The 25597-nt window shown below is 41.8% G+C and overlaps 1 protein-coding gene and 1 non-coding gene across 2 annotated transcripts; both read right to left on the bottom strand.

The window, feature by feature from the left end:
- Positions 1-1855: 1855 nt before the first annotated feature.
- On the bottom strand, positions 1856-19862 carry C22H8orf37 (chromosome 22 C8orf37 homolog). The gene is made up of 6 exons (XM_021222324.1): positions 19566-19862; positions 15909-15996; positions 13677-13744; positions 13115-13180; positions 7273-7368; positions 1856-3374 (listed from the first exon to the last, which is right to left on the bottom strand). Exons 1-6 carry the CDS (start codon positions 19739-19741, stop codon positions 3221-3223), a joined length of 648 nt encoding a protein of 215 aa, XP_021077983.1. The 5' UTR covers positions 19742-19862; the 3' UTR covers positions 1856-3220.
- A 329-nt stretch (positions 19863-20191) lies between these two features.
- On the bottom strand, positions 20192-20273 carry Trnas-aga. Its single transcript has one exon. It is a non-coding gene; the product is annotated as a tRNA-Ser (tRNA).
- Positions 20274-25597: the final 5324 nt, after the last annotated feature.

Genomic DNA, 25597 nt, shown 5'->3' with positions numbered 1-25597 from the left:
ACACACACACACACACACACACACACACACACACACACACACACACATCACCACCAACAAATAAGAATCAATAAACACTGTTCATTGATATATTTCAATATATCAATATAAGCAGACTTAATCCCTCAATAAAAAGATATAGATTAACAGAATGGATGTGAAAACAGAGTCCATCCCTTCTGCTACATCCAAGAAACAAACATACCTTAACATCAAAGATAGACACCACTTCAGGAAAAAATAATGGAAAAAGATATTCCAAGCAAATGGCCCTAAGAAGCAAGTTGCTCTAGCAACTTTCATATCTACCAAAAATAACTTCAAACAAACAATAATCAGAAGATAGGACACTACACACCCATCAAAGGAAGAAATCCATTATGAGGACCCTGCAATTCTTAACATCTGTGCACCAAAACACAAGGGCATCCAAGTTCATAAAATAAACACTACTATAGCTTAAATCACACATTGACACACACACTGATAGTGGAGACTTCAGAACCCAACTTGCACTGACAGACAGGCCATACAGACAAAACTAAACAGAGCAAAGCTCAAGCTAACTGACATTATGAATCAAATGGATCTAACAGATAGTTATAGAACTTGTCACCCAAACACAATATACCATCTTCTCAGCACCTCATGGAACAAAACTGACCATATACTCAGATACAAATCAAGTCTCAACAAACTCAAGAAAATTAAAATAACACCCTGTATACTCTCTGACTACCATGGATTGCAGCTGGATATCAGCGTCAACTGAAAGCTTATAAAGTCATAGAAACTGAACTCACTATTGCATAAAGAGTGGGTAAAGACAGAAATTAGGAAAGAGATAAAAGACTTTCTAGAATTGAGTGAAAGTGAAAACAACACATCCAAACCTACAGGACAATGAAGGTGGCTCAGAGTGGTAATCCACAGCACTGAGTGACCACATAAAGACACATACTAGCAATCTAAGAGCACTCCTGAAATCTCTAGAGCAAAAAGAAGCCACACCCAAAAGGAGTAGATAGCAAGGAGGCAAAACACCCATGCACATAAAATAATAATTCTAAGAAAAAGGTTACATCAAAATGTACTTTTGAGGACCGAGATTAACAAAGTTAATCATTTTTACTGCCTCCATCAAGAATGTTAAGTGAAATTGGATCTAAAAAAGAACCCCACATTTATTGAGAGAGAGAGAGAGAGAGAGAGAGAGAGAGAGAGAGAGAGAGAATGTTGTGTTCAGGGAATAGTGCAGTATGGATATCACACGACAATTTGCACGATTTGGTTTCCTATATTGTGTGGGTCCTGTGGATTGAATTCAGGTTATCAGGCAAATACATTTTTGACATTGGAGAACTGAAAATATGACTGTATAGAATTGGGGATGTGTTCAATTTTCCATATTGTCCCTTTAGAGGCAAAATAGCCTGAAATTACCATAACTTCCTTCCCTTACCCCCACACTCTGTACACCAGACTGGCCTCAAAACTGAGAGATTCACTTGCCTCTGCATTCTGAGCATTCAGAGTAAGTGCTTGAGCCATCCTGCCTGGCTCTAAAAAATATTTTCAAATTGCTGGTTCAGTATATGTACACACTGGAATAAAAAGAAACCACTTTATGGACTAACCTGTTAGGTCTATAGGTTCTCTCTCTGTCTCTCTCTCTCTCTTTTTGAGACAGGGTCTTATTTTGAAGCCCCAGCTGGGATTACATGTGTGCACTGCTACACTCCACCTTTGTGAGTTTCTGAGTATGATGTGCATGCTACTGCTCTGTTATTTTTTGGGATTGCACACTGTTCATCAGAAATGTCTACGTTTCTTACATAATTGTACGGAGACATAATTTTGAGGAGTAAATTGGTTTATTGAAAGATAAAATTTGTATATAATCTTAATACAAAAATTTGAGCATCAGCCACTTTGAGATCTCTTTTGCTGCAATGAAAGTTTTTTAAGAACATAAATGTGTCATGGTGAGGAAAAGCTTGCCTCTCTGTCTTTCTTTTTTCTTTTGTACTACTGGGACTAAGTTTAGGGTCACGTACACGCACTGCAAGCATTCTATTGCCAAGCTAGACCCTAGCCTAGGAAAGAGCTTCCAGCAATCAGAGGATTTGCTTGGTGGCAAGAATGGAGTTATCTGAAAAGCAAGCAGGTCGTATCTGGGCTAAAATGTTCATCCCTTCAGATGAGTGCCCAGTGTCACACACTTAATACACACACAGAAATGGGACACACAGAATAGAATTCTAGCAGACTAGAAAAGCCCTGAAATGTCTATGGGGCTGGGAGGTAAAACCGAGGCAATGCATTCCTTGAACATGTTACTCTGTATGATACAGTTCCTCCCATCTCTGATATCATGGGAGCCCAATAGCTACCCATTGGTTCTCTATACTTCAATAAAGAATGGACCAACCGGATACTATTAGAAAGTCCACAGGTTGTCTGAAAATCATCTTACTGCTGCTCATTTAGAGTTATGGAGTATACTTGAAAAGTCTAACAATGACTTATTTGTGGATTTTAGTAACTTTAGTTATACCAAAAACTTATATATATAAATAGATGTTTGCTAATGGAAAATTAACAACTTTTGATATTTCAGTGAGCAAAGGAGGGAAATATACTAAAACTGGTAACATCATTATTACTATTACTATTATGCATAATACTGAAGTGAGTTGGTGAGGCAAGATGAGATACATATAAGGCAGGGATACAATGTTCCTGTACTCTTGCCAACCCCTCAGTTAACCAATGGTCATCTGCTTTTCTGTCACGTTCAACTTACAGTTTCAGACAATGATGGATCAGAATAGGAAGAGCCATGAACACTCATATACAATGACCTCTCTGCCATGCCAGTGGGTATTCTTTAACAACAATGACACACGAGGAACATTTTAGAGCACATTAGCAGTCAGTATGGCAGTTAGTATGGATAAGCTGTAAATTTGCACAAAATGTCACAATTTCAATCTCTAAAAGGAGATAACTGGCAAATTTTAACCTAAGTAAAATGTCCATGTCGAAAGGAAGAATGCCAAGGTGCCACAGTGCATACGTCTTTTCCAGTCCATTTGATCTTCAAACGTGTGGTTACACAACATTTGTAGCCTTTTCCCAGTGGGCACAATACTGCTCTGCACTGGTACCCAGGTTTGGTACCCGGAACTTGCTCTCACAGGTGCAGCTGTCTGCACTCTCAGTGTTTACCACACACCCAGCGAAGCTGATGATCTGTCTGCAGGTCCGTGAGCTCTTCAACAGTTCTCCAGCTACACTGGCAGGCATACGCCCGTGCACCTTTCTTCTCGATCAATTTTGTTTTGAGTTTGTGGAATTCTGGCATGTTGTTTCTGTGACAAAACAGACAAATTTAAGCATAGTGTCCATGTTTAGTGTTTAAATGCAAAAGAAAATAAAGGTTCTGTTTAGTTTCCTGCAGCCTCTTCAACTAAAACTCAGGACTCAAGAACCTTGGTCTGTTTACACCAGCAGCAGCAGGAGGCATCCTCAGGTACCTGTTTCTGACAGTGTCTCTGACTTCTTAATGGCAGTCTTCTAGAAGTGAGTGTTCTGAAGACCTGCTGATATCACTAGTCAGAGAGGACAGACATGAAAACAGAATGGGAGGCAAGGAGGCTCACCCTTACCTCAGATTCACACCTGTGCCACAAAGGCCTATCCATGCAAGTGGCGGAAAGGCAGTGGGCTGCTGATGCATTAGCTGTAGCACACTTCTATTACTGGGAAAACAAGTGTGCTAGTTCTCTAAGATAAACTCAGACTTTCTTCCACTTGTATACATGACCTGTTCACTTATTCTATCAGTAACAAAGTACCTATTCTAAAGTGTAAATGATGCAAAAAATTACTGAAGTAACAAGAAAGACAATCATTAAAACGATAACCATTGGGTTTGCTTGCAGTATACTGTTACAGAAGTTACTATGAGTTTTGTTACTAAAAGAAAATCAATTATAATCTTTATAACTCATGTAACAAGTTTATGAACATATCTTTAGAAAATAAAACTGGATAATATAAAGGTAAAATGTTGGGGGGAAAAAAAACCCCGTAACAAAGAGAAACAGTGAAATGTGGTGTATATGCTAAAGAGGTGTGGTGGCCAAGAAACATTACTTATTAGTATCTTCAGAAGGCAGTTTCCAAAGTGCCCTCTGGTGGTCAATGTGTAGCACATTCACTACTGCACTGTGCAAAATCCAGGCACTATTTAGATGATGAGAACCTACAAAACCCTAGAGTTTCTGGGCAACTGTCTGAGTTTAGGAAAGTGGCACCCTGACCTGGCTAGGGTTATGCAGAACTATGGAAAGAACACAATAATCTGGTTTTTATTAGAATAAAAAATGAGCCTAGAAAAACGAAGTTAATGAAAAGAGGTAATACTCCCTTTATTCAATCTGCTAAATTCAGAATTTTGCTAAACTTAGCATTTGCTATATGACTGATCTGAGATTTTAGAAATAAAAATCATAGATACCAGGTGAATCAATAATCTTTTAAAAGTAATTTTTAAGGAGTGCTTATCTTAAAAGCTTAGAAAATAAATTATGCTGTTATTTTTCTTTAAGGAGAGCATATGATTTAATAGACAAATACAAGAATTTTATTAAGCTACAGTGGCGGGGTGGTCAGTAAATCCAGCTTATGTTTCCTTTACAAAGGTCTGTAGTATGTGAAAGCTACCACATGCTTAGTCCTGACTTGTAAAATAACTCAATGGAGCACTGTACAGCATCAACAGGACAAGCATGCACCTGACACCACACAACACAGATGCTTGCTCTGCCTGGTGGAACTGTGATGGGACTGGGAAACTGTCTATTCACTAACCACTCTGCTTTCCCTCGGGGCATCAGTCCTTGGTCCTTTGTGTTTCATCATTACCTCTCTTAGGTTTAGCAGACTACACCCTAATTCTAAACATGGGACTAGTAGATGTGGCATCTTCATTTTCTGAAAGAGCACTCATGACCCTACTAAGTGTCTTACTGCCCCCTCTGACACAGAGGAGGTGCCAATGTTCAGCATAGAGAACCAACAGACTTGTTTTCCCAGGAATGGAATGCGTCAGAAGCCCACTGCTTTTCTGCCACTTGCATAGGTTTTGCGGCACAGGTGGGCATCTGAGGTAGGGGTGAGCCTCCTCACTTCCCACTCTGTTCCCATGCCTGTCCTCTCTGACTAGTTTCAATAGAACCTGGATCCCAATGTTTAGCTTCTTCCTTTAAAAGGGCATTAGCGTGGTCCATCTGTGTGAACCACGAAGCCTAATAAGACCCATCCTAAGATGCTAACTGCCTCTTGCATTCCATGGCCAGAATTTTGTCTAAAATCCCTCTCTGGTACATCTGCTCCTTTCTGCCTTTCTCCCTGTCATGATTCATAACATTGTATTCTTGTATTACTGTAACACCCCTGCATTAATCCTCATGATTCTCTACTGGCCTGCTTCCCTGATATGGCAGTCTGTTACTCCTTAAATGCTGAGAGTCATGATGAGTGCTTATAAACCCAGAGAACAGGCAAGAAGACCTACAGGTTCAAGGACAGCTTGGTCTGCTAAGTAAGTTCCAGGCCAGTCAAACTACACTGCTAGAATTAAGCTCTACTGCTTAGGCCTCTCTCTAAAAGCACTCAAAGGACTAAATTTAAGCTCCTTACTACTGCTTTCCTAAACTTTTTTTTTTTTTTTTTTTTTTTTTTTGAGACAGGGTTTCACTGTGTAGTCCTGGAAATCCTAGGCTGGCTTTAAACTCTTCTTGAGCTAGGCTTCTTGAAACTCTCTGAAGCTCCAAGAGGATTCGCAGTTGAAGCCATGAGATTGGATGTTATTACCCAAGAGGGCAGCTTGGAAGAAGCCAATGCAGAGCTGTTTGTTAAGATGTTTTGGGCTTATACGGTAAAGGGAAGGATGGATACGTCAGGGCTATCTGAGCATATAGATGTATGCTGAATACTGATGGGAAGGAGTCTGTGTAGGAAGAGACACTTTTTAATGACAAGTCTTCTAGAAGTGACTATTCTGAACACCTACTGATGTCACTAGTCAGAGAGGACAGGCATGGGAACAGAACGGGAAGTGAGGAGGCTCACCCCTACCTCAGATGCCCACCTGTGCCACGAAGGCCTATGCAGGTGAACTAGAGATCCACCTGCCTCTGCTCCTGAGTGCTAGGATTAACAGTGCGCCACCACGCCCAGGTTTTCTTAGGCCCTTCTGACTTCTCTATACTACTTCAGCTCTTGTCATCTCTTGCTCTTGTTCAAACTACTTCTGACTCTCCACTCATGCCATCTGACTTCACCTCTCTCTGTGTCTTAAAAATAATTTTCAAACTGTGAGAGTGAAAATGGTCAAAGCTGAGAGCAGGCGGTTGGTTGAACCTGGGATTCTGACACTACAGTAGACTTTTTTGGGGGTCAGGACTGTGAAACTTCTGCAGTTAGACTTTTCCATGTGTTTGTATATTTTGTACTGTATACACACGAGTGCACAAGTGAGTTTCAAACAGAGTGATGAACAAAGAAAGCAAGATGCACGATGAAGCAGACAGGACAGGAAGGGTTTGGGGAGAGAAATGGGATCAGATGTGTCAGGAGATGGAACCTGCACAGTCAGCTGGAAAGAATGAGGTATCAAAGACTGTGATGGAGCTAAACTGGAGGTAGAGCCCATTGTGGGAAGACAAGGTTGAAGAGAAGCTGGATGATGGAGGGTCTTGAAGATGACATCTGTATGCAGAAGAAGCCTGGGCAAGATAACACCATCCTCAGAGCTCTGCTGTGATAGTGAGCATGCAAAGAATGGTCTGAACAAGGAAGCTCTGGGAGCAAAACGCAGAGAGGCTACTTCTGTATTCTCACTTCTGTATTCTCACTCTGAAACCTATCCTTAATGTAGGCTGACGGCAAACAGATTAAAAAAGATGAGGAGGGTGCCGGGCCTGGTGGCACAGGCCTTTAATCCCAGCACTTGGGAGGCAGAGGCAGGCGGATTTCTGAGTTCGAGGCCAGCCTGGTCTACCAAGTGAGTTCCAGGACAGCCAGGGCTATACAGAGAAACCCTGTCTCGAAAAACCAAAAAATAAAAAAAAAAAAAAAAAGATGAGGAGGGTGAGAGTCAGAGACCACGTGACTAGACCAACAAACAAAACACACAAACACCCAAGAAACGAAAAGCCCTTGGTACATTTTTTCATAGGGTGAAACTTTTCAGAAACACACCTGAAGAACAGGTAGTCACATGACTTGTCCCACATATAGTCATTGTAGCTCACTATCCGGAAATCACAGGCTACACAACGCAGTCGGTCACATGCTCTGCTCAGAGAGAAGGAAATACGCATTAGAGATGATGCTGTTTAAATATGAAAATATAGCAATATGCTCCAGATAACTGCATAAGCAACAGAAAGATACAGATTTATCAACTGTAATTGTTTGTACTAAAGGACTGTTTATATGTTCAAGCTTTCTGGTTAGATGTAGTCGTATACTCCTTTAATCCCAGCGCTTGGGAAATATCTTAGCACTGTGATTTCAAAGCCAGCCTGATCTTTATGGTGAGTTCTAAGCCAGCCAGGGCTACACAGTAAGACTCTGTTTCAAAAGAAACAAAACCCAAAACAACAACAACAAAAAGCTTCCAGGTTAATTTTCATATCTATCTTATAAAAGTCTTGCATTATATCTGCATATACACATATATAAATGAATAATATATGGACATAAAATGAAGAGTGGATTGGCAGATCAATAATGTGAAATGCTACATTGAAACCAAACTCTCTTTCATTTATGCTTCAATGCTGGCACCATCACTTGCTGTTTCCAAAATATCTGGCATAAGTGCTCATTTGCCCGTGACAAAAAGGCTGCTGAGAGCCTGTCTGCCTGTGATGTTCTTGGATTCTAGTGGCAGAGTAACTAAACAGGATTCACTGTAAATAAGGAATTACTATGTTAGCAGATGAAAGGTGTTTTGAATGAAATAACAGATTAGGGTAAGGAAATTAGGAGCACTGGGAGGAGATGGGTTGGAATTCTGAATAGGGTAGCCTGGACTGGTCTCATTGAGCAGTTTCTTTAAGAACGACTATGGGTTGTCTGAGGGAGGAAAAGATCATGCTTGTATGGTGATGGCAAAGATGCAATGAAGAGTAAGACTGTGGCTGTGCTGGAAGTGAGGACCCAGTGCCTATCTAAGGAGATGAGGTGACAAGCAGGTCTCCTGAAGGTACTATTAAATAGAGGTGTATATGTGAACATGGTGACTATATAAAAGTTTAAGAGAAGTATGAATTGCTGCGGCAGCAACAGAAACCTCCATCATTTGAAATATTTAATAAACAGATTCAACAGATATATTTAATAAAAATAAAAAGTTGACGAGTTAAGACATACACACAGGGAGAGGAGAGGAGAGGGAGAGAGAGAGAGAGAGGGAGAGAGGGAGAGCAAGCACATACAAGCATGAGTACACACACAGTAACAGGGTGGAAGACCCAGTAGTCAACTCTTTCCCCTACACACAAAGTACTTACAAGGACAACAAAGTGAATAAACAAGATAGTCTCCATGGGACTAGGGAGGCAGTACAGACACTGGCTCTCAATACAAAGTGCTTGAGTCAAGGAATCTCTTTCAGACTCAAGTTTTCTTTACATATTTTCCAATTTTGCTTTTGCTCTTTTTGATAGTGCTGTTTCAATATATTTTACTAATATATACTTTTTTCCAGTAATATTTCTGCAACAAATAAAATAAAACAAGCCCATTAGTAAATTTTTTCCTTTCACAATTCAAATCTCGGCTAGGCAAGGCGGCACGTGCTCCTAACCCCAGCACTTTCAGGACGGAGACAGAAGGGTCACGATCAGCTACGTGGTGAGTTCAAGGCCAGCCAGGGCTCTGTGAGCCCATCTCAGATTCCAGATATCTAACTTCAAAACTGGAATACTGGGAAGCTTTTGGTCTGAAAGTTTCCTTGAGAATGAATGTTTAATAATTCTAAAAGAGTACATCACAGTAATAACTAAACATTCACAATGTTTCATAAGCATCTTCTTTTAAACTGGTAGTGATTGCTGAAGTTGTCAGTTCTTGGGGAATGTCAACACAGTTGCATTTAGAACACTTGAATTAGGCTCGGAATGTAAGTCAGGAAATACAAATGATGGTTCCCAAGGCTCCCATAACTTGTGTTCTTATGCAGATGTAGTTTATTACATGCTCACAACAGAGTGCTAACTTTAATACCTTAATACACATGTGCAATTTGGCTGAATTATTGCTATCATGGGAACCATAATTTAGATTTTCATGACATTTTATGTGTAAAATCTCAACCATTATGCTATATGTAGTTTTAAATTTAATTTAAAATTTAGTATTCATCAAATCTATTCACACTATTATATTTTCTTACAAACACTGTCCTACGAGAAAACTAAAACCAATGTGCAGCTAAGAAATCATTCTGCTGCTATGACCCCCTCTGTTAGGTCATTACTAATGCTGGCAATGGGGTAACCCAGCCTTGCAAGTAACTTACACATCCGTTAACAGTGACCGTGACTGACTTGAATGATGTCTCAGTTTAACCCACCCCGCTAGTTAATGATGCCGTGCTCCCATCACTCTGAACAGTTCACATCACTCCTACAGTGGAGCTTAATCCAGGAGCCAAGTGTATACAACAAATGAGCATAATGTAGCAGATTTCCCTTATGCTCAGAACATAAAAATTGGTAATTAGGACCTTTGACTATTCTTCTCAGGACTGTTACATTTATATACCTTACTCCCCATCTTATGATAAGGTCATGTTTCAACAAACCCCTCAAGTTAAAATCACGTGTTACATATCTAATCTATCAATCATCACAATACGAAGCAAGAATACTGGTTACTAGCCTTGTAATTAGGTGGCTCACTGTCCTGCCCAGCATCCAATATATAACGCTAATCTGGGAAAGGATGATAGAATTTAAAAATTGAAACATTGTGATTACTGACTGTGTTAAGTCACATCTGAGCTACTGTAAGTCAAATATGTGTTAGTATAAAATAAAATCATGATTCCAATGAAGAATAAACTAAGTTTTTCCCTATAAAATATGGAGGGACTATATTAAGGAGGATGCCTATATATTTATCCAATCGTTAAGCAGAACTGACCATTTTATGGATGTTTATGGTGGAAATACCCAAAATACAATTCTTCCATATAACCACTCAGACTCTGTAGTTCTTAGTTAAATCCTATCAGATCTATACAGTAGGCTAGAAAGTCTTGATACTTGGACAGTTTCAAAATAATAGTGCCTGGCTAGGTATGGTGTCACATGCCTGTAATCCCAATACTTGAGAGAGAGAGGTGCATCACAAGTTCAAAGTCACCCTTTGTTAGATAGAGAGTTGAGGATAGCCTGGGCCACATGAGACCTTACATCAAAACAAAACAAACAGTAGTGAAAGCAGCAGCAAGTCTTCCTTTCTCACAGCATAGAAAAGGCACAGGGGAAAGCATTATGGGTTAGGAAATCAAGATACCAATTTGAACCCTTGCTTTGTAACAATGTAGCCACTGACCCTGGACATATCACCTGGGAGGTTTTTTGTTTGTTTGTTTTTGTTGTTGTTTTTTGGTCTGGGGCTAAGTGGAGAAACAGGATTTTGCTATGTAGTTATGGCTGGCCTGGTCTTACTATGTCGTCCAGGGTACCCTCAAACTTGTGGCAAGCCTCTTGCCTCGCTCTCAAGTACTGCGGTTATAGGTATGAGCTAATAGGCCAGGATACCTGGAAGTAACTTTTCATTCATTCATTCATTCATTCATTCATTCATTCATTCATTCATTCATTTCTGTGTGTATGTGTATAGATATCAGAGGAGAAGCTCCAGGAACTGATTCCCTCCTTCGACCGTGTGTGCTCTGGGGATCACACTTAGGTCATGAGGCTTGGCTGTAATACATTTTCACTCATTAGCCACTTTGCTGGCTTCTGCAAGTTATTAACTTTCTTATGTACCAAGGCCATTAACTCTTCAAATTCTTTCAGTCCTATATTCCTGAGAGCCATTCACACCAGGTCATGGCTACCTTTCTCTTATCCCTAGACAGTGATAACTATAGGTCCAGTGACTCATCTCCTTCTACATTAATCCCCAAATTCCAAGTCATCCTGCAGTTCACGTGACTTTTTTTCCTGTGGTGCTGCGAATGTTTTCAAGATATATGTAAAAATTATGTTTGGTTTTTATAGGCAAGGATCCTGAGCAAAGCTTTAGAAGACTAGTCCTTAAGGGTTGGCGTGGGGCCCGGGAGTGCTGCCATCAGAGCTCCTCCTCCTCAGCTCTGCATGTAATCACTGTTCTACCTGCTTCCTTTCTGGACACTTCGTTCTGATGAATTAGCACAGCTCTGGATATGGATACAAAGCATTTAAAAGACGACACAAACAACACAGAAGAAATTAAAATGGAATAAGGAAACGAATAAGTAGCGTGTGTGTAAAGCACACAGGACAAGGGGGCATGCATTAGGAAGGAGCACCACTCCAGACAAGGGTCTAAAGCTACGGTACTCAGAGGCAGGAGATGTACAAGTGCTCCAGTGTGAACAGTGCCTGCCTCAGGGCAAGGAGCTGGAGCACGCGGAGACCAAGCTCTTCAGCAAGGCCAGTCGGAAGTTTAGAGTTGAAGTGGGACTACTCAGCTGGATATGTATGAGGTTCAGAGAAGCTGCAAATGGATGATAGCAGAAACTGTGGCTGTAGTTCCTGGTAACTTGACAGAAGTCACCTTAGAGGTGTCATAGCTCTGAAAATGACTGAGTCCAACGGGACTGACCCAGGTAATTGAGGACAGACAGTAAGACTCTAAGATCAGTTTGTATCTTCAATTCTTTCCTGAGTTAGGCCTCAGGACTTGGCGATTCAACTGCTTCCAGTTCTTATATTCAGAAGGCAACAGCCAGTTTCCAAGGCTCCCATTTTCACTTTGGTACTATGGCCTTGCCTTCTTGGTCTCCTAGAATCCAAGCTGGCACCACCAATCCCCCAACAGTGTGTTTTGGCCCACTTCTATTATTTAATATAACAACCCTTGACATAATAACTTAATGTAGTCTTTACTTCTTAAAAATGATTACAAATAAAAAAGTAGAAACTGGGGAAAAAGATGGGAATGTAGGTAAGTGGGCCTCTGCTAAAAAAAACAAAAAAAAAAACAAAACCAAACCAAGAGCAGCAGGGCAGTGCATAGATTTGCTTACACTTTTCCCCAAACTGTGAAAATGGTAATGGAATGTACTAGAAGTGATATGATATGAACAGATTGTTACAGAATGAACAATGTAAAATAAAATAAAATAAAATAAATTAGAAAAACAAGAAGTGACATGGGTTTGCCTGAGTGGTATCTTGACTCTTAAGACTGTCTAAAAAGCACGGAACAAGGGAGCAGGGTCTAAGGGTACAGGGAGAGAAGCAACGACAGGCTTCCCTTTTAGAAACACGTAAAGTCAAGCGAGTATGCTAAAGAGCTCTGGTTAATGAAGACCTTCAGCTTCTCACGTTTTCTGGCCAAGTCAGTGAGGCAAAGGCATTGCATCTGACATACAGCTGCATTTACCTACGTAGGCCACTCTTTCCACAACTTGGAAGAAAGCACACTCTCCTGGTGCTCTGCAGAAACCTGGGTGGGGCTCAAGTGATCCAGGCCCTCCAAGAGGGGATCAGAAAGGGGCATCAATAAAATGAACAACACACATCCAAAATTACAACTTCTGTTTTTCCTTTTTAAATACAGGTCTTGCTGTGTGGCTCACTGGCCTGGTCTTGAATTTGTAGCCATCATCCATCCCCAGTCTCCCATGTGCTAGAATTTCAGGCGTCTGCCACCTGCACAGCTCAGCCTTTAATAGTTATTTCCCAAGAATATGAAATGAATCAACAAAGCGTCCTTAGACTGGCTAGTACAAGACACAGCTCCCAGTTCTTATTATACAGCAGACTGATGTCAAGCCATCCCTGTAAGAAAGCACACATTTCCCACATCCTACCTCTGTGAAGTATTTGTTCCAATCCCATATGGAATGGCGCTTCCACTGAGATATACTGGACTGCAACTAGACATGTTCAGCAGATGGAGAGAAATGAAATTACATCAACAATAAAAAAAGAAACATGAGAAGTTAGTTTGGTCTCGATGAATCTATGTTCTTGTGATCATATTATATGCTTTCCTAGTAAGCCAACTATTTCAAGAAGGAGACATTTATCACTCTATAGGATATCACCTGCATCAGGAACACTCAAGGAGTTAAAATGAGCCACAGAAAAACGTGTGCCAATAATATAAGGAATAAAATAAATACTAAAGCATATAACAGAACATTAATTTCGAGAAACCATTCACACTTCTTTTTAAAACAGAGCAGAAAATTATTTACAATAGCAATAATCTCCTACTTAATTTCCTTTACACTTCAGATATTGCTAGTGGTCTCTTGTCTGAAGGCCAGCCAGGGCTTTGTCCTTCAGTGGCACTGCTGTTGAAATGGTAACAGAATCTCCAAGCCTATACCAAGCAACTTGCCCACTCCCAAAGCAATCTCAGCTTACCTTTTACTGACGCCTTGTATGGGAGCTCTGACAGATGTGTTACTTGAAGATTTAGATTTAAATTTTTGCTAAAGAAAGAAACAAACACAATAAGAGGACAATGGCTTAGAGAACTGCAACTCTCTGTCTTATAATAGCAATATTTTAAAATGACATAAATAAAATACTTGGTGATATCCTTTCTAGAGACCCAGAACAGTGACCAAATCTTCTGAAGGCAGGAGGAAGGAGAGGTCCCTGAGGAATTTGCACATTACAGTGCTTCCAGCCTAGGAAGTTGGCCTGCTGCTGTTCTGGGCTATGATGCAGGGTTACTTTATACCTCTTCAGTTAATACCAGGATTCAGTGACTTAATGTGAAGAAATGGCCTGCTATTTAAAACTTCATTCTGAAGAAATTTAATTGAGGAGGAGAAAAACAACCCAGGCTCATGTTTCAAGGCCAAGAATGGTACTCATCTAAACTAAAAACAAACTCCTGTGTAACTTCAGGATTATTAAGTTTGATCAAATGTAATGGAATCAAGCAATATATGACCATGGAAAATGTTGAGCTACCTAGTCATAACCACACAGTAGTTCCCATATGTTCTAATAACATCACCATCATTAGTAAGCATTTATTAAGTGTTAACTGTAAAGTATCAAACATCATGAACCAACCACATACTAGGACCACTGCCAGCAAAAGGAAGCTAGACAGGGAAAAGGCATTTAAAACTATGCACAGACATGCCTCTCTTTACCTAGTGGTCGAGGAAGTTTAAGAGGCAAAAATATTTCATCATTTCTCTTAATTTTTATTTGATGTTAAACAGAAAAGTACTGAAGTTCAATAATGCACATGAGAACCTTTTCTGGGAAATGTGTCTTTTATATTATATACAATCACAATTGTCACCCCAAGCTGGCACGCTGCAACATTTGCTGTTGATTCCTGGGGTGAGGAACGGGACTTCCAGGACACAGCAGGTGCCCCTCCTGACAATGTGGGCATGGGCATTACTCAGATTATTGCTTTCTTTATCTGATAAACATTTTACATAGACCCACCCTCTCCCTTTTCCAGCTGGAAAATCAGATATAGCAGTGGGAAAAAAAGCAAGCTAAATTCACATTTACTCAGGACTTCAAACCCTCAGAAATAAGCTATGTCTGTTAAGACAAAGATATAGCTTATTGGTACAAATTTAAATATGCACCTTACTGTACTTAAGACATTTAAGCCTAAGTGTGGATGGGAAGGTCAGAGGTTATCTTTGAAGGAAGGCAGTGTAGTATGATTTGCAGAGGTCTTAAATTGTTTTCAATTTTTATTTATTTAAAAAGTCCAGCTGGACACGATGGCATATGCCTGTAATTCTACCACCCAGAAGGCTGATACAAGAGGATCACTAATTCAAATTCAAGACCATCTTGGGCTAAATAGTGGGACACTGTGACTCAGAGTCACAATAAAGTCACTTGGAGTACCTGTACATTGCAGAAAAGAAGAAAAGGGCCGTGGGGGTGGGGTAAGGTCTTCATGGAACGGGTGTTGGAGCACAGGTGATACAGAAGCAGAGGGTGAAGGCTAGAGGTGGGAAGGTCAAGCAGGGTTGGCAGTGGGTGATGAGGACAGCAGGGGAGAGGAAGGGAGGGCTAGCCAAGACGGCACATGAAAAGCCATGGAAACCTGCTCCTTTGTATGAGAATTAGTTAATTTTAAAAAGCCCAGATGAAAAATATAGCCAAGTATTAACTTATGTTTAGAATGGGTGATTATAATGAGTTCCTCCCACTGCAGTGTATAGGTGGCCTTTTGAACTTTTTATAAAGCTAAAATAAACATTTAAAACATTAAAATATTTATAATTTAGTCAAATCCACTAGTTTATGGAATAACATTAATATTGTATTCCAGATGCCAAAAAACATTCCCATACTGAAAGCTGACTGCTTTGGGCCTTTTAGAGTGTGTTCTTAGACACTACCATGAAATCTAAGTGACCAATGTGGTCTGTGAACTGACTTCTCTAACAACAGCTTTTCAAATTCTTACTCTCACTGAGGAGTTAACAGAAATACACACAGAGTTTCTAATATTTTATCCCTCATTTTTTTAAGTGGAATCATTTCTTTACCTGTCCTTCTCAGAATTCAAAGGCTCACACCCAGACGGCTACTATGCCTTAACTTTAAGACTAGTCTAAGCATCTTAAATAATGAATTATTGTACATCTAGTGACTTACAAAAGATTTTTTGTCAAAGTTTGGCTCCTCGAATATTTCATTAATAAGACTGTCAAGATCATCTTCTTTTTTAAATGTTTCTGTTGATCTGAAAAGAAAACATGTACACACAATAATAAACCTTCACCTGGACCTTAAGAACAGATGCACCAAGCCAGGCAGTGGTGGCACATGCCTTTAATCCCCGCACTTGGGAGGCAGAGGCAGGCAGATTTCTAAGTTCGAGGACAGCCTGGTCTATAGAGTGAGTTCCAGGACAGCCAGGGCTACACAGAGAAACCCTGTCTTGAAAAACAAAAAACAAAACAAAAATGAAATAAAATAAAAATAAAATAAAATAAAGAACAGATGTACCACAAGCTTAAGTTCCACTGCTAGAGTGACAGCACAAAGATGCTTTTCAGGTATAGAGATGTGTCACAACCTGCAGGGCTTTGGGGCTGACCTGACTGGAACGAATGGGGAATGAGGAAATGACAGACCCACAACAGAGAGGTTGGGATCAGGTGGACTGTGTGCTTTGATGGAGATACAACATCGATGTAGAGACTCAGTGCTTATTATAAACAAACAGTATGAGGGGTGGAGGAAGCTGCTGTTGACGGTCTCTGTACAGGCTGGCTTTAAGTAAAGATGAACTGTTTATGAACAAGCCTGACCTGCGGAAGGCTCTGCCATGCCATTGGTCTGAGGCACTGAGATCCTTGACAGGAAAACCTTGTGTTAATAATATACTTTCAGACTTCAACCGTACTCACAGGAATAGGCTGTTTGTTGAGACAAAGATATAATATTTTGGTACAAAATCACATATGTGCTTTACTATTATGCAGTTAAGATATTTAAGCAAATGTATTATGTTAAGGAAAAAATTGAGAATGTACTTTCCTAAATTATGTCAAGCACTTACATAGAGAATATAAAATATGTTATAAACAAATTCTAATAAAATTTAAAGTCAAACAACCTATCATTTTTAAATCTGAGCCAAAGTTCATGTCAGCAAATGATCCAAAAGAGAAAATCCCTCCCCAAAGCCATGAATCACTGCTACATGTCATAATATTTCAACCACTCCAAGTTCTTCAGGGGGAGCCACCAGGCCTACTGTCACCTAGACCATTCATTTAAAAGAACATTGAGCTGGAGACATAGCAGCTTGGTAAAGTACCTGTTTAGCATGGACAAAGTCCTGAGTTCTAATGTTCAGACAGCACTGTCCAGTCTCCTGCCACTACTCAAAAAAAAAAAAAATTTAGTGTCAGGCAGACACTGTCCTAAGGCTTTCCATCTTTAGGTGAATAGGCACTGAGAGACCCAGAAGCTTGTACAAGGGCACACAGATAAAGGGCAGTTCATATACTTACATGTTATGGGACAACTGTTCCTAGAGTTTTTACATTGTGGACACTGTTACTCAACTTCAGAAGTTCACTGGACCATTTTATGGTTTCTTTTAGAAGATTTTTTTTTTTTTTGGTTCCAGTTGTGATAACCAAAAGAACTCATGTCATTGCAAAATCACCACTAGTCTAGAAATCTGACCTTATTTAAGTGCTTCAGTTTCTTTGAATATCATTACTTTATCTATTAAAACGGTATCCTCCAAACTGCTTTCAGGCGTAATGTTCTACCTCTGGACTCATCTCTGTGTCTGTCAACTACAGGGATCCTTACCTCAAACCATCACTTTCAGGTTTCTCAGCTCTGACCCTGGGTGGCCCAGCGCTCAGAGGGGAGTCTGCCTCTGCCTCTGGGGTTGGCGGTGTGTCCCTCGGGGCCCCAACTACAGACATGCTCTCATGAGATTCCTCCTTTGGTTTTGATGACAGACTGTCTAGGCTCTTTTCTCATATAATTCAAGAAGTTCAAGAGGCAAATGAATTTTTTTTTTTTTTTTTTGGTTTATTTTTTGAGATAGGGTTTCTCTTTGTAGCCTTGGCTATCCTGGAAATCACTCTGTAGACCAGGCTGGCCTCGAGACAGATGAATTGTTAAGATGATGATGATGATGATGATGATGATGATGAGTATTATTTAGTTTTGAAACCTGGTCTTACTAAATTACTCAGCTGAACCTCAAACTCATTCTTAGACCAACGCTATCAGGCCACCTAGATTTGGTGAATGAAGAGAGAACACCATTCACCTCATTGGGCGATAGGGGTATTGGGGACTTAGCACAGAGAGAAGACTCAGTAAACATTAGCTACTATTATCACAGCTATCATCTAGGAGATGGTATTATCTTTAAGTATTCTCCTCTTTGTCATCCTGGACTGCTTTATTACTATTGCAGTATTTCATACCATCCATATTGGTCTTTAAAAGAACACAAAACCATTCACATATTTTCTTTTTTTATCATTTTGAACACTTCAACAAATTGCCATTTATATTACAGCTATTTCAGATATCCAGATGTAGTATGGCAACTTATTGTATTATTTGCAAAACTATCATTTTAAGAGTCAACCTCAGTATTTTCATTTATAAAAGATAAAAGTTAAGCCATGCAACCAGCAGGTAGTCTGTTCATAAACTCATAAATGATTTCCTTCGGCTCAGTGCAAAGCTTCAGTGATGACATTCCATACCAGAAAGGAACTGTACTCAAAACTTGGCCTAGGGTATTTGTTGTTGCTTTTTGCACAACTTCTAACCATTGTGCCTGATGAAAAGTTTAACACAAATGACAACAGTTGTGATTCACTTTAGGCATTATAAATGTGCTAAGGTGGGGGAAGGGAGAGGAGGGTGTGGATGGAGTCTGGTAGTCAGAAACAGGCAGGAAAGATCACGTGGCTGGGGAGAAGCCACAGAAATGGCCATCCCTTCAGTGTGGAGCTGCCGGCTCCAAGGCAGTCTAAGCTTCTTTATGCTGGTTCCAAGATGAAAAGGCCTGACACTTTCTCTCCAACCATAAAGGAACAAAACCAAGACAAAACAAAACGCAAACAAAGTAATACCTTATACATTAATGGAAGAATATTTTTTTCATAAACACCAGCCTTTCCCAAATGTTCTAGGCAAGCGGCAGATCCTAGCCGGAGTTATTACTGAGCCTAAGTTCTCACTTTAAAGGATAATGCAACGATGCCTGCTTTTTATTGTTGTTGTTCAAATCCCCAAAGATTTAAGTGTCTTTAAACTTCGACCTGCATATAATAGGACATTTGCTGGGTCCCTTAACTTTAGAGACATGGGGAATGGCAGGCAACTGGGCTATTTATTTAAATCGGATATTTGCAATGGATACTCTTAATAATTAAATATACTCTCATCTAACTCCTCGAGCTTAATAAACACATCAGACAATAAAATGCTCTTCTAACCGCTGGCCTACGGGTTGCCTGGTAACGGCGTGAGAGGCACGACGTTTGCAGTCAGGGCCCCTCGCCGAGGAGAACGCTCTGGGTCTGGTCAGCTTGTCCCTGTCGTGTCTCAGGGGAGGGACACCCCGGATCCCCGTCAGGTTAGGGCTGTCAGGTAGGGTCTCAGCTCCCGCAGGCTCGCCCAGGGGCGGGGTCTGAGCCGTAACCCGAGGGCCGCCGAGGGCGAGGACAGCAGCCCAGGCCGCGGGGGCGCGCGGCGGCGGAGGGCGGCTTAGGGCCCGGAGCAGGGCTGTACCAGAACCGTCCACCCGCCTGCGTTAACCTGAGAGTCTCTTGATCCTGGGCTCCGTTCCGGTCGCCGCTGTGCGAGCCGCCTCCGCCGCCGCCGCCGCCGCCGCCGCCGCCGCTGGGCCGCTCACCCAGGTCCAGCCTCAGAGGGTCGAGTCTGCAGAACTTGGTCTCGACTTCATCCAGAAGTTCGTCCAGGTCCTTCGCCATCTTGAACAGACAGCGTCTTTCTCTCGGGAGCCTCGCTGGCCGGTGGTTTCCACGGCAACGCGAGAAACCGACGCGCCCGCGAGCCGGATTCCCCGCCCCCCCACAACCCTCTGCGCCTGCGCAAACCGCCGGGCGACTCGGGGCGCGGTGGCAGGGGGGTCCCGGAGACCCGTGGACCCGCCGAGGCCGGCCGCCACGGATGGTGTTGTCGGTGGGTCCTGCGTGTCCGGAGCGCTTCCCTCGGCGTCCACGCCAGCCTGTGGGCCCGGTTTGCCCTTCACCTCTCTCGCCCCGCTCCGGAGCCTGACTACAAACAGCGTCTCTTTCCACCCGGTCGCGACCCCTGGTCGCTTTGGCGGGCTGTGTGTTTCTCAAACTGTCTTGGGAGGGTCGGGGAATCTGCAGATCCAAAATTATTTCCTATTCCGTGGCAAAAACATTCCCTTCGCCCGTAGTCGGCAGGATTCGAACCTGCGCGGGGAGACCCCAATGGATTTCTAGTCCATCGCCTTAACCACTCGGCCACGACTACTGGTGATGCTAATTTTGGCAGGAAGATTCTATGTAGACTCCGCGTCGGAAACGTATGCCGCACTCAAGCTGGCTTGGATCGGAATGAAAACGCTTAAGCGCATTCGAACATTGTGCTTTGAAGAATTCTTAGAACCATTCTGCCCCTCTAGAGTCAGAGGGATAGAGAGGAGAAAGGGAGGGAGAGAAGCGAGAGAGAGGCCCCCCCCCCCCCCCCGGCTACTTTCTTGCTTATTGATAGAGGCGTTTGCAGTAGAGAGGCTGGAATTGGGGGACCTCTGGCCACATTTCTAGTTTTCCTTTGACAAGCAGCTCCCTAGACGGGTTTCTCTCAGCAATTAAATTGTGATTCCTATCAATTCACGCACCGTAAGACTGTCTCACCAGGCTATGAAGCACTACTTTGAAAAAGAATATAAACCACGGTGCAAAACCCAAAACAAAATAAAGCAAAACAAACAGAACACGCCCCCGCAGTATTTCCAATTCCTATGCTTTGTGCAGGCAGTCTTATATCTATACAGCCTATGTAGCCTAGGCTAGCCTTAGAACTTGAGGTCCCTCTTAAACCTCGGCCTCCCTGGTGTCCGTTGGTAACACAGACCGAAATATCAGCACCGCTTCATGAACATAGCCAGCACACTGCATTTCTAAAATATTTAGCCAAGAAGTCGGCCCTCTGAGTTCGGCAGACATCTGAGCCAGGTGATTTGTTAGTTTCATTTATTTAATTCGTTCCAAATATTTTTTTTTCCGTTCAAAATATTTTTAATTTTCCCGAGGAGCAACATGTAACGGTGTGCTATATAAAAATGGAAGGTAATAGCTCACCAGAGGCCTTTGGAAGGATGACATTTTTTGGCGACCTATTGTTGAGTGCAACCATTACTTAAAATGAAATGTTATAGTAAAACAAAGGTAATGTCTGGCAAACTCTAGCTGTTTCTCTGCGTGGCCTTGTTGCTGTCGAGACTGTTTACATCATAAAGTTTGTAAGAACTGTGAGTTTTTTTCCTGGGGTTAGACCTGGCAGTCTTTTGTCACAAGGCTTCCTGAATCAACCTGTGGTCCTTACTTCCCGTTTCCTGCTCCCAGGGGCCTGGGAGCTGGTTGGAGCTGTCGCCAGGTTTTCATACACTCCATGCCCATGGCATTTTTATTTCATGCTTGTCGGTTGGCCTGACTGCGCTTTCCCGATTGCTCTGCTCCCCCCCTTTTTCTCTGTTCTTAGTCACATGAAGGAAACTTCTAATCCACCATTTTACCTTGGAAATCTTTTTTTTTTTTTTTTTTTTAATTGAAGACAAGCCTTTCTTTCTTTTCTTTTTTTTTTTTTTTACTGTTTTTTTTTAAATTTATTATTATTATTTTCTTTCTTTACATTTCAAATGCTATCCCGAAAGTTCCCTATACCCCCCCTCCCCTGCTCCCCTACCCACCCACTCCCACTACTTGGCCCAGGCCTTCCCTTGTGCTGGGACATAGAAAGTAAGACAAGCCTTTCTAAAGATACATTTTTATTAGTTTTAACGCACGTGTGTGTATATGCATATGTGTGTACGGCTGTGTGTGAGTATGTGCACTTGTGTTCAGGTCGCTGGAGCTAGAGTTAATAGTCGGTGTGGTGAGCCGCATGGTGTGCGGCTGGGAATAGGCTCTGGTGCTCTGCAAGAGCAGCCTCTACTTTGGATGTCTTCTCATCAATTTTATAATACTTAAAAAAAGAGAACAAGATGTTTTGTCCTAAGATTGTACCTGAAACCGACTCCAGTACAAACACAGGAAGAAACCACTTGAAAGGCGGCCCTTGGAGCTGCTGAGATGGCTCAGCTGCAGGGAACTCCTGATGCTCTTCACAGACCTACTCTTGATTCCCAGCCCCCATCTCTAGTGGCTCACAACTGCCTGTCACTCTGGGTCCATAAGGATCCAACGCCTTCTGACTTTCACAGGTGCTCCTGTGTGTGTGTGTGTGTGTGTGTGTGTGTAAATTAAAAAACATTTCAAAAGGCTGCTCTTGCAATTTGGTTGTAGGGCAAGTAATAAATAGTTGCTCTCCAGTTGACAGGGCTAAATTAAGGATTTGTGAATCCTTGTCCCAAAGTTTTGAAAACATTCTGAGTTTCACATATTTCATAAAGAATAGGCAAGTGCCTTGAATAATCTAATTAACACGGTGAAAGGAGTATGCCATATTTCATTATATGTACTTAGTATTCCAAAGATGTTTTAAAAGGTTTTTAGTTTTTGAGAATCTTTTTATCGCATGAATTCTTGTTGCCTTGCAACTTCACATTCTTTCTTTTTCTTAAAAAACAAAGTTGACCAGGCAGTGGTGGCACATGCCTGTAATCCCAGCAGGTGGGAGGCAGAGGCAGGCAGATTTCTGAGCTCGAGGCCAGCCTGGTCTACAGAGTGAGTTCCAGGACAGCCAGGACTGCACAGAGAAACCCTGTCTTGAAAAACCAACCAACCAACCAACCAACCAACCAACCAACCAACCAACCCTCAAAACAAAACAAAACAAAAACAAAGTCAAGGGCTGGAGAGATGCCTTAGTGGTTGGGAGGGCTTGCTGGTCTTTCAGAGGACTTGAATTGGGTTTCCAGCACCCACCCACATGGCAGCTCACAGCTGTCTGTGGCTCCAGTTCCAGGGAGTCAGACAGCCTTATACAGACATACATGCAGAATCCCTTCTGGCCAATAACCTAAAAAGATGTAACCCACTCCTGGTATTGCAGGCCTTACTGGGGGATATACAATGTCTGCTTGCTGTATTGTCTTCTTCATTATATGAGGGCTCCATTTATATTGCTTTTACACATGTATATTTTTTAGGAAGCTTCTACAATAGGTTTTCCACTCCATCCAAGTCCCCTGTAATCCACCTGTTCCAATGTCCCCTTTGTCCCTTCATAACACCACATTCTATATTCTGTGCAGATTCACTTTCCACCCGTGGCCCCTTACTGGGTGTGACGATTTGGGTAAGAATGGCTCTCATAGACTCATGCATTTCAATGCTTAGACCTCAGGGGTAGCACTACTTAGAAGGGTTAGGAGGAACGCTGGGGTAGGTGTGGCCTTGTTGTCACTGGGGGTGTTTTGAAGTTTCAGAAGCCCAAGGAGGCCCAAAGGATCTCTCCTCCTGCTGCCTTCAGATCTGGATATAGAACTCTCAGCTACCATGTCTGCCGGTGTGTCACCATGCTCCCCACCATGAGGACAATGGACTAAACCTCTGAAACTACAAGGAAGCCCCAATTAAATGCTTTCTTTTTATAAGAATTGCTACGGTCATGGTGTTTCTTCACAGGTTCCTAAGATCTGTGGTTATGTGGAGTATAGCACACATATCAAAATCATTTTTTTTTTGTTGAATATTTTCTTTATTTACATTTCAAATGTTTCCCCCTTCCAGATTTCCCCTTTGAAACCCCCTTATCCCATTCCCCCTCCCCCTGCTGATATGAGGGTGCTTCCCCCCCCACTCCTGTCTTCCCTCCCTGGCATTCCCCTGCACTGGGGCATCGAACACTCTCAGGCCCAAGGGCCTCTCCTCTCACTGATGTCCAACAAGGTCTCCCCCTGCCACATCCTCTGCCACATATGTGGCTGGAGCCAGGGGTCTCTCAATGTGTATTCTTTGGTCGGTAGTCAAGTCCCCAGGAGCTCTGGGGGTCTGACTGGTTGACATTCTTGCTCCCTCCACGGGGCTGCAAACCCCCTTAGTGCCTTCAGTCCCTTCTCCAACTCCTCCATCAGGGACCCTACGCTCAGTCCAACGGTTGGCTGTGAGCATCCGCCTCTGTATTTGTCAGGTCCTGCCAGAGCCTCTCAGAAGACAGCCATATCAGGCTCCTTTCAGCAAGTACTTCCTGGCATCCACAATAGCGTAAAGGTTTGGAGGCTGTATATAGAATGGAGCCCCAGGTGGGGCAGTTTCTGGTTGGCCTTTCCTTCAGTTTCTGCTCCATACTTTGTCTCCATGTTTCCTCTTGTGAGTATTTTGTTCACTCTTCTAAGAAGCACTGAAGCATCCACATTTTGGTCTTCCTTCTTCTTGGGCTTCATAAGGTCTGTGAATTGAATCTTGGATATTCTGAACTTTTGGGCTAATATACACTTATCAGTGAGTACATACCATGTGTGTTCTTTTGTGACTGACCTCACTCAGGATGATAAATATCCTGTTTCTGAAAGTTCCTGTTCAGGAACTTTTCCCCTGTGCCCATATCTTCGAGGCTTTCCCCCACGTTCTTTATAAGTTTCAGAGTCTCTGGTTTTATGTGGAGTTCCTTGATTCACTTAGACTTGAGCTTTGTACAAGGAGATAAGAATGGATCAATTCGCATTCTTCTACATGATAACCTCCAGTTGAACCAGCACCGTTTGTTGAAAATGCTGTCGTTTTTTCCACTGGATGGTTTTAGCTCCTTTGTCAAAGATCAAGTGACCATAGGTGTGTGGGTTCATTTCTGCATCTTCAATTCTATTCCATTGATTTACCTGCCTGTCACTGTACCAATACCATGCAGTTTTTATCACTATTGCTCTGTAGTACAGCTTGAAGTCAGGGATGGTGATTTCCCCCAGAAGTTCTTCTATTTTTAAGAACAGTTTTCGTTATCCTGGGTTTTTTTGTTATTCCAAATGAATTTGAGAATTGCTCTTTCTAAATAAGAATTGAGTCGCAATTTTACTGGGGATTGCATTGACTCTGTAGATTGCTTTCAGCAAGATAGCCATTTTTACTAATCTTGCCAATCCATGAGCATGGGAGGTCTTTCCATTTTCTGAGATCTTCGATTTCTTCAGAGACTTGAAGTTCTTGTTGTACAGATCTTTCATTTGTTTGGTTAGAGTCACACCAAGATATTTTATATTGTTCGTGACTATTGTGAAGGGTGTCATTTCCCTAATTTCTTTCTCAGCCCATTTATATTTTAAGTATAGGAAGGCTACTGATTTGTTTGAGTTAATTTTGTATCTGGCCACTTTGCTGAAGTTGTTTATCAGTTGTGGGAGTTCTCTGGTGGAATTTTTGGTGTCCTTTAAGTATAATATCATATCACCTGCAAATAGTGATATTTTGACTTCTTTCTTTCCAATTTGTATCCTTTTGATCTCCTTTTGTTGTCTAATTGCTCTAGCTAGAACTTTAAGTACTATATTGAATAGATAGATAGATAGATAAAAGCCTTGCCTATTCCCTGATATCAAAATCTTAAAGGATAACATCAACATATAAAATGTAAAGTTTTTTCAGGTCTGAGTTACCTAACCAAGGATGATTGTTTCTAGCTCCATCCGTTTACTTTCA

Source organism: Mus pahari, chromosome 22 (assembly GCF_900095145.1).
Source record: "Mus pahari chromosome 22, PAHARI_EIJ_v1.1, whole genome shotgun sequence".
Classification (NCBI taxonomy): domain Eukaryota; kingdom Metazoa; phylum Chordata; class Mammalia; order Rodentia; family Muridae; genus Mus; species Mus pahari.
The sequence above is the reverse complement of the archived record's forward strand: the minus strand, read 5'-3'. Positions and strand labels throughout refer to the sequence as shown.